The sequence below is a fragment of the Coptis chinensis genome, chromosome 6 (genome assembly GCF_015680905.1).
Source record: "Coptis chinensis isolate HL-2020 chromosome 6, ASM1568090v1, whole genome shotgun sequence".
Classification (NCBI taxonomy): Eukaryota; Viridiplantae; Streptophyta; class Magnoliopsida; order Ranunculales; family Ranunculaceae; genus Coptis; species Coptis chinensis.
In genome coordinates this window covers 44,081,655-44,091,560 of record NC_141461.1, presented here as the reverse complement: position 1 = coordinate 44,091,560, position 9,906 = coordinate 44,081,655, and the positions used below count along the sequence as shown (strand labels likewise).

At 36.6% G+C, this 9,906-nt stretch overlaps 1 protein-coding gene across 3 annotated transcripts; it reads left to right on the top strand.

Annotated features, from left to right (window-relative positions):
* The first annotated feature begins 973 nt into the window (after positions 1-973).
* On the top strand, positions 974-8,406 carry LCR (Galactose oxidase/kelch repeat superfamily protein). 3 transcript variants are annotated; one of them, XM_086565574.1, is made up of 3 exons: positions 1,016-1,275; positions 6,625-6,686; positions 6,874-8,406. In XM_086565574.1, exon 3 carries the CDS (start codon positions 6,962-6,964, stop codon positions 8,120-8,122), a length of 1,161 nt encoding a protein of 386 aa, XP_086421700.1. In that variant the 5' UTR covers positions 1,016-1,275; positions 6,625-6,686; positions 6,874-6,961; the 3' UTR covers positions 8,123-8,406. The 3 variants fall into 3 exon arrangements, with proteins under 3 accessions (XP_086421697.1, XP_086421700.1, XP_086421699.1); XM_086565571.1 differs by lacking the exon at positions 6,625-6,686 and having other exon boundaries at positions 974-1,275; XM_086565573.1 differs by lacking the exon at positions 6,625-6,686 and having other exon boundaries at positions 1,183-1,308.
* Positions 8,407-9,906: the final 1,500 nt, after the last annotated feature.

Below are 9,906 nucleotides of genomic sequence, written 5' to 3'. Positions count from 1 at the left end.
CAAAATTTGATCATGTTTTGCTAAGTATTCACAACCATTATATGCACTTCTCAAACCTATAGATTTATTGAAGAAGACACTAGCTAGCTTGCAATACACTTACTATAAAGGAGTAACATGGTTCATGTTTATTTTGTCTTTTATTCTATTACGTTTACTTTGTTGTTTATTGTGAATTTCTTCCAGATATCATGGGTAACACTTGCAGTTTTAGAAATTAAATGGAAACCCAAGGATAAATTATATATTTTAATTAGTTTTAAATTTAAACGTTTTTATTCTTCTAGTTTTAGGCGCCGTTTGGCAACCATTATAACTAGAATTATTTATGTTTCTAAAATCAATTGTTAATATAAATGATTTTGACATAACCATTTATGGAAAAAATGATACCAAACAAACTGAGATAATGGTTTCTAATTATTCTTTTACTAAACAAGTTTTTTTATACATAAAATCAATTATGATAGGCATAATAGATTATTAGTCATGGGTTATCATAATGGTTGGCAAATGACCCCTTATTACTCTTATAAAAATAAAAACTAGAAAAAAAAGAGAGTAATAAAAAATTTGCGTACGTTGTTTTCATATATTTTGATATGCTTGTTATTCCTTTTTAAGATTTACTGAAAAACATGAGATCATTAGTAGTTTTTGTTTGAAACTAAGATTAGTGAGAAGCAGTTTACTTAACAAGATCTGAATCTAGGAGTAGTTTTAAAATTTTCCGTACATTAAATCACATCTCGTTTAATTACTTTTATTGATACAAGTAATTTAAAGCATTATTATAATTTGGGTCTTGCTACAATCAAAGAGATAAGTAAAATTTGTAAGACACAATGATTAATGATTAGACAAAATCTATTATCGTAAAATAAAAAAATAGAAAAAGTCTGACACGTGTGCGTACAATCCGAAGTTTCCACTCGAAGGGCGCCTTTACCAAAAAAAACCGAGGGGTGCAGATAACACTTGTTATGTATGTATGTACAAGTCGGTAATGATGTGAGGAGAGTGGAGAGTGGAAAGTGGGGGGATAGAGGAATGAGTAGAAAAAGAGTGAAATAAAAAAAAGTAGAGAGAGGGGCCAATGGGAATGATGGGCGAAGACGAAGAAGAGTAAATGATGGGTGAAGAGGGCCTGACCATGCTGAGGCAACTCGTTTGCCAACTTTACGGCTCCCCCTCCTCATTTCCTACTACACCACCTTATTCTTATTATTATTCTACTCTTTTCCAGCAGCAGCAGCAACAACAACAGCAGCAAAGGTTCTTTTCTTTTGTTTTTTAGATCTATATATGGTAACACTTTATTCTTTGTCTCATCACTAATTTCTTACATCGAATTGGACTATTTATTGAGTAATAGACGCTAGATTTTGTATTTTATAGCCCATATTGTCCATCAAACTTCCAATATTTTACCTAGGTCGTCCAATGGGGTTGCATATAATAGTTGGGCTTCAGCTGATTTTCTCCTTGTTATATGGAGAAAGATAGGAGTGAACAACACTAACTGTTTAGCCATTCAAAGAAATTGGAGCTTTTGGAGACTTAAGAGAAGATGGGATAAAACTTGGAGGGAGACTATTATAAGTATCTATTTTAGATTTGACTAGGCTTTGTCCAACTTGGTGTAAGGAAAGAGGCGTACCTAGTAGGGTTGTTAAATCGCCAATTTGTTACAAATCCTCTTGTTTCCCCTTTTCCCAACCTATGTAACCTTCTTATTCTTTTAATATAATGCTCACTTAGCAAAAAAAAAAAAGTTGGGAGTATAGATGCATATGGTATGTAAGGAGAATATAGGGGATGGTTCCATGACTTAAATCAAATGAGGTTGCATATAATAGTCGCAGTATAGACCCCATGCATGTGGTATTTAAGGAGAATATAGGAGATGGTTCCATGACTTGGTCACTCCGAGAATTTCAGTCAAAAAGATGATCAAGAGCTTGGACTAAATGTCGTATAGTAGAAAACTATTTCATCTATAGGTATACAGGGGAAACAACTCTTACTCTTTTAGCAAAAAGCTACTAGGACTGTTCTGCGGCGATAATAAGACCACAACAGCAAACCCTATTTCTTAAGAAATTGAAAAATGTTACCACTGTTTTCTAGCTATGTTTAAGCAAATGCCACCTCGCAAGTTCTCTCAGATCAACCCGTTTAAAAATACAGTCCCTTCTGGCCCACATGAAAAACCTTCTCTGTGCTGCTTTATTTGTTTGTTCTGGCTGATGAAGTGTGCTGGTTCATTGAAATATTAATGCTTTCCAGGATATGCTCAGTTTGTATTTCTGGTGAGTTGGAATGTTGAATCCTTCCCGTTATTTCTCTGTGCATGCTTTTGTTTTTGAAAAGAATGGCAAGGGGAAAGTGAGTGGTGATATAAAGCTCCTTGTATTCCTTATGGTATAAGCAACCCTTTGGAGAGACATCACCTATTGCTGCCCAAATTCGAAAGGAGTTTGACATATACACAACACACAGTGAATTCAATGTCCTTTTGGGTTGATCTATAAATGCTTCTTCCAACATTGTCACATTTTTGGGAATCTACATCAATTTCAAGAATGCCCTTCTTTTGGCTTATGTGACTATTTTTCGTAATGGAAGGAAAGGAATACTCTGTACTCTGTAGCAAAAGGATTTGATTGATTGTGAGTTTTATCTATGAACACTATTATACAAACCTTTGCAAAAGGTGATGAAGAGAATATGCTTAGTACAAGGATAACATCACGGGGAAATCTTCTATACTTTTATATCCAGGTAACATACCATTTTCGCGGTGAAGAATAATGAGATAGCTTTGAACAATCCTCGGAATACATATGGCTCAGTATTCGTAGGATTGGTTCTCTTTGGTGGGGTGGCTTTTCTGAGAAGAATACAAGTCTTGGACAACTTGACTATAGAGCAAAATATTCACGAGCAAAATAATTTAAGAGCATAATACTTAAAATGAAGAAGATACTGCATCTCCGAGTGAACTGCTGTGTTTCCCCTGAGGGTTTGGGATATTTTCTTCTCTCACTCAATAAACCTTACGTTATGCCGTCTTCTATGAAATATATGTTGTTGCAGATTGGACTGAACAGTTAAGGTAACTAGAAGTAGACCAGTTAGTGTAATACGGTATTTTTAAGTACATTCTAATATGGTATTAAATAATAGGTAATAGGCGGAGAGAGACAGAGAGAGAGAGGCAATAGTGATGATGGCGGAAGAGGGGCTTGGCCATGCTGTATCTACATCTAGAATACTTGATATATCTTCTTTTCTTTGCTCTTAGATCCCTAGGTTTAATTCAAGTGATTGTTCAGCTTTATCTTGAAGACATTGTTTTTGAGGTTTATTTATTTTACATGTTTTTGCTTGTATTTCTTGTGCTTTTAGACATTATTGTTGCATTTATTAGATGGAATTTTGCTGTTGTTTGATGTGAATTCTGCAAGTATAAATCTAATTTATTTTTATATTTGATGAATTTCTTTATCTGATTTTCAATTTTTCATGATTTCCCTTTTTCCTTGAATTGAGCATTTTGTATACTTTTTGGTCTTACTCAATTGACAAGTTCAATACAACACAAATGACAATTATATTTCGTAAGTTGCATATCTGTAGTTTCTCTTCTTAATAGATTGAATGGGATGAGACTTTTCACCAAATTAGAGCTTTGGAAACATTAGAGTATATTGTAAATGTTAAAACACCTATGTGTCCTCTAACATCCGCAAGCTTTAAGCTGAAGTAGGTTTAAGCCGAGTGGGGTCATTACCAGCTCACATATTCTCTCAAGTGCAACTGTCTAGAGATATAGTTCCCTTTGGCTCACATGAATAACATTCTCCCTGCTGCTTTTATTTAATTTCCTACCTGAAAAAGTGTGCCGATCATGCTTTCTAGTTTATATTCAGTTTGTAATTCGGGTGAGTTGGATTAGTGTACCTTTCCAATTTTGCTAGAGTTGTTCTGATTACCCGAAGTTTGAATTGCAAGTATATGGATTTAACTAGTGAAAGCTCCTTTCGAAATTGCTTTGGAGGTATGAGGAAGAAGGTGGTTATGTGGGCATATATTTCTAATGGAAAAGAGTGGGAAGGGGAAAGTGAGGTGGTGATTTAAAGCTCCTTGTAATCCTTAGGGTATAAAGTACCCTGTGAAGAGGAATCTCCGATTGCTGGCCCAATTTGGAAAGGAGTTGACATTTACACTAGGCACAAAATCATAAGATAGCTTTTAGAACAATCCTCACTCCTCAGAATACTTATGACACAGTATTTGTAGGATGGTTCCGTTTGTGGGCTGGTTTTTCTAAGAAGAATACAAATGTTGGGCAACTTGGCTATAGAGCATAACATTAACAAACACAAAAAATAATAGCATGAGACTCAAATTATTTGCCCTCTTTGTAAGAATTATGAAGAAGATACTGCATCTCCGTGTTAACTGATGTGTTTTCCCTGAGGGTTTGGGATATTTTCTTCTCTCGTTCAATAAACCTTACGTTATGCCGTCTTCTATAAAATATACGTTGTTTCAAATTGGACTTAACAGTTAATGTAACTAGAAGTAGACCAGGTTATGATGTGGTAAGATCTGTAAACAAGTTTAAGCATCTTGCTAAAACCTCAGGTTTTCTGGTTTGAAACTGTTCACTACAATGTTCTATCTGATGAAATGAATGGAACCCCTATTATCTATGACAAACGAAATTAGAACTTATTACCATTTTCTTAAAGCCAAAGTTTTTTGAATAGCGCTCAATACATCAAAATAGCTATCATTTGGCTATTTGGATAAGATGGAATATGAATTTCTTTTCTTTTAAGTGTGTGTACTTCTTTAAGTGTTTGTGTACCTTAACATTACATAATTTTACATTTAATAAAAGCAGATTAACAGTAAGTCTTCCTTACTTTTTACTGTGGGTACCCTACTAGATTGAGGTGCCGTCCGTGCCATATCATGTCAAGCGGAAGTAAGGGAGCAGTAAAGCGGTCGTTTAGTGTTTAGGTTTTTGTCTAACTGTTATAGACCAGTGCAACAGCAAACTATTTTCTTGTAGTTACACTGGTGGTGCTGTTAGTTCTACTAGATCTAGGTTTGGTAGCATTGTGAGGGATGGTGATAGTGAAGTGATATTACCATTCGCTCTAGGTTCTTGTGCATGGACTGAATTACCAATAGCACTGCTGGATTACAACAGTGTTTACTCATTGCCAAGACTAGGCTGGAGGTGATTTCAGATTGTCCAAGTGCTATTAGCATTATTAACCGCGCTAAGTCATCTCCTTGGTATTGTCGAGAATCGAGATGTGCTTACAGCAATTCATATGGGTTAGTATTCAATTTGATTTGGTAACCTTCTCACATGTGTTTAGGGAAACCAAATAGGGCAGCAGATTACCTTGCTTTATTAGCAGACACTGGTTCTCTTATTTTCTTACCTCCTTTAGATATGAGATTGCAAGAAATTGTAATGGAGGATGGATTAGGGAGGGTGTATTTGGATAATTACGTTAATTTGCTGATGGGGTCTACCTAACCCTAGCTTACATTTCAAAAAGAAAAGAAAAAGGTTAACCACAAATAATGAAAAGGAATACGTACCAACAGGAAATCTCTATATTCCTCCGGACTTGGAATTTAAAGAATTCCAATGGAAAAAAAAAAAAAAAAAAAATGAAAGAAGAAGAAGAAAAGTTTCTATTGACAATTGTGGTAAGCAGCTCTTAATATCCTACTTAAGATGTGGAGCAAGTTTCTTGTCCCACTCAATATCCGACATATGGTATCACTAACACTATTTCCTATTTAAAACATTGACATTTAGTAGGATTTCACATTTTAATCTACGAGCCATTCATTTTGTTGTAATCTTCGACTGGATGAATTTAGTTAAGAGAGTTGATTAATTTAGTTACACCAACCTCCAAGTTGTTCAAACCTAAAAAATTACTTTAATTCCTACATTAAGTGATCTCCTGGGTTTGGCATTAGATGTTTCCCAAGAAACCTTCGCTACACAAAAAAATTCACATTTGCTTCTTGCTCTGTGTAACTTTGTTTTTATCTGTTTGTCTCTTATCCAACTTATGTAAACCATACTTGTGTGGTAGGTGTCTGTTTTCGTTGTTATTGTGATATTTGTAGAGTCAAATACCTGGTTTCAACTGTTTTTAGATCAAATCACTGGAAGTTTCAGGAAGTGTGGTCTTGCTTCCAAATGTTTGACCTATTTTTTTGTTTTAGACTGTAGGTTCTAACTTCTAAGATAAGCTCTTTTCATCTTCTATACTTGTATGTGATCTTGGTTATAAGTAGATAAACCATGCTGCACACCAGGTCATGCTGATGTTGCCACATGCAATTAAGAGTGGATGGCTGAACAAGTTAAGCTGGTAATATGAATTTAAAAAACAGTAAATTATATGAACTGGTATGGTAGGAAAAGAAGAAATTAGAGGAAGCAATTATGCTTTGCTTGGATGTTGAGATCTCAAAGCCAGATAAAGTTATTAGTACTCTATTTGTATCTGTACCCTATTTGTATCTGTAGCTTCTTTTTAATAGGTGAATCTTGGCAATTGCAATTTATATTAGGTTCTTGAAGGTGTCTGGTGGCCTACTGGATAAGACTGGGGAGGTTGGGCCCAAGGCTAAAGGTCCAATTCCCACCTTAACTAGGAGAAATGGAATTTAAGGGATTTGGTGAAACGGTTCTAACTATGGAAAAAAAAGAGCAAAAAGAAATAAAAAAGTGCAATTAATACTAAGTGTACGTTTGTTAATTTATTTAGAAATTTCATTATTACTTAGAATAGATACCTGAAGTAGTTTCTCTTGGCACAGATGGATCTTCCTTGATGTTGATGACAGTACAGTGGATGATGGTTACTACAGTCTTATATTGAAGGGGAGGAAATCTGGCAGTTCGAAGATGGTGGTACCCTGCAAGTCTCCACCAGCTAAGAAATCTCGAAAAGAGAGGAATTGTAATAAACTGCTTGAGAATGTTAATGTTACTGAAGTGATGGATCCGCTGATCTGGCACAAACTCCCTGAGGACCTCTTTGAAGCAGTAATTGCAAGACTGCCTATGTCCACACTCTTCCGATTTCGATCTGTTTGCCAGAAATGGAATTTGTTGTTGGCTTCTCATAGTTTCTCTAAACATTGTGCCGAAGTCCCACAAGGCTATCCATGGTTCTATACCATCACTCATGAAAATGTCAATACTGGAGCAATGTATGACCCTTCCTTGAAGAAATGGTACCACCCTTCAATTTCTTCTCTGCCTACAAAGGTAATCATCCTCCCAGTGGCATCAGCAGGTGGTCTTGTTTGCTTTTTGGACATTGGTCACAGGAACTTCTACATATGCAACCCTTTGACTCAGTCATTCAAAGAATTGCCAATAAGGTCAGTTCGTGTTTGGTCTCGTGTGGCTGTGGGAATGACTCTGAACGGGAGTTCAACAGATGGGGGCTACAAGGTTCTCTGGCTAGGATGTGACGGGGAGTACGAAGTGTATGATTCCATGAAAGAGACGTGGACCCGCTTTGGGAACATGCCGTCAAACATTAAGCTGCCTCTATCTCTGAATTTTCGTTCCCAAGCTGTGTCCTTCAAGAGTACATTGTATTTCATGCGGGCCGACCCAGATGGGATTGTGTCCTATGATATGGTTAATGGGGTGTGGAAGCAGTTCACTATTCCAGCTCCGCCAGATTTAACTGACCACTCACTTGCAGAGTGTGAGGGACGTATTATGCTTGTGGGTTTGCTTACCAAGAATGCAGCCACATGCGTGTGCGTATGGGAGTTGCAGAAGATGACTCTCTTATGGAAGGAGGTTGACAGAATGCCAAATATATGGTGCTTGGAATTTTATGGGAAGCATGTTAGAATGACTTGCTTGGGTAACAAGGGTTTACTCATGCTGTCTCTGAGATCCAAGCAAATGAATCGTTTAGTGACCTATGATGTGTCAAGTAGGGGGTGGCAGAAAGTTCCTGTGTGCATCCTCCCAAGTGGAAAGAAGCGCCAGTGGATTGCGTGTGGCACAGCATTCCACCCATCTCCTACTGCTCTAGCTTGATTGTGTTTATTCTTATTTCTGGCAGCAGCCAAGCTCAACATGGGTTTGAACCTGATCTTTTGTAAGGCTTACTGCAATTTATATTTCAGTTGTCTGTAACTATGTATGGTGATGACTATGATATACTCTCTGATGCTTGTGGCCTTCTCCACTGGTTTCATGTACAAACATTAGAACAGTACATGACCAGGAGCTCAAAATGGCGGTCTGAAATGTCAATTCTGTTTAGGAAATACAGGTATTGTTCGATGCCAATCTTATATAAAGAGCTTTTAGTTGGGGTCTGTGTGCTTTTCTTATGAAAAATCGATCTTAAGAATTGATGAGAGAAGATTCTACATGTCTTGGCTATTTAGCATTTACTTAGTATGGCGTGTTACTAAAATTGAGCTTTTCATTCTCTAATCTGGAAAGATAGTAGGAATAGTTTGCTACCTACTAACTTCATCCGAAATATTTCTAGTTCGTCTGTAAAATGAGTTTTGATTACTACGTTTTGGGTGGAATGGGTCTTGCACATTATAACTGGTTTCATGAGATTGCCTCTTTTTAGCGTACTGTAAGATATATTTCTTCTGTTCAATCGTTCTTCAAACCGGGAAAGTAAAACACTACAACTTGCGCTGATGCTGTGACTTTAATTGTTTAGGGTGGAAACCTGCTCAAAATCCTTTCGCAAGTTGAGTATATGTATATCCATCTCGTCCCATAATACTTATTCTTAATTGATGAAATAATCTTGCATGTGGATGAAATAGTTGGATTTTATATCGTCGTGCATTTGTACTATTGTTCATATCATTTTGAAACTGCACCGCATGTAAAAAACTCCAGTGGATGCCTAGGGAATGAATTTCACGTAACAACGTTGAATTCTTTCTGAAAGGGAATGTCTGCGTGCTGATGAATATCAGTTTCGGACTTTCTGTTACGATGAACACAGTTACGAATAGCTATGTTAAAAAAAATAGCTCCAGATCCCCGTTTCACTAGTTAAAATCTAGTCGCCCTAGTGACTTAGTGAGTGGTCCAGCCCATGATTTAGCAAGGGATTGTTGTTACTTGTTAGTATGCAGTCTCGGTTGAGTTTCAAGTTTCAACTGTTGCTATTATAAAATACACACTTTCTCCAAAAAGAGGCTTCGACAAACAGTGGACTGTAGGATGAGGATTTCAAACAGAGTAGACTGTAATTCTGTCTTACTAGGTTCTATTTGTCCACCTCTCTCTCAGACAAGTTAGTACGAGCTTAACCTTTAGTGAACTCTGTCAATCTATCTTCCTCAGATGCATTGTCCTGCCTTTTCTTTTCTAGTTTTCTTTTGGGGAGTCTACCTAAATGAGTGGTAAATATTAAGTGGTTGATAAGTGATAACAAATAACAACAGGAGTTCTTGTTCAGCGATTAACTTGTTTGAAAACGACAATTTACAGGTTACCGATTTTGTACCTCTACTAGAAAAGACGAACTTTATGCTGATGGAATGATAGTAAAAACCACTGAAAATAACAATTCCAAAGATGTACAGTAATGATAAAGTTGACTGATGACGGCAGTCGGTAGGTATTAAAGGTCGGGGTGAGGGGAAATTTCAAATGGATAGGATTAGGCATGGCAGTGACATTGAATTATGACTTATGAGGTGTGTTCACGGCTTCTCGCTATGCCTTCTATTCCACTACAAGGCCATGTGGATGAGGTGTCATAATACTTTTGAGAGTGAGTTTGGGCAAGTGCATTACATTTTCTACAAAGGTATAGAACGAGAGCAATGCCACATTCT

Coding starts and splice junctions, on each gene's coding strand:
- LCR (XM_086565571.1), top strand. CDS start 1,130: ATGATGGGTGAAGAGGGCCTGACCATGCTGAGGCAACTCGTTTGCCAA. Junction 1,276..6,873: donor CAACAACAACAGCAGCAAAG/GTTCTTTTCTTT, acceptor CTCTTGGCACAG/ATGGATCTTCCTTGATGTTG.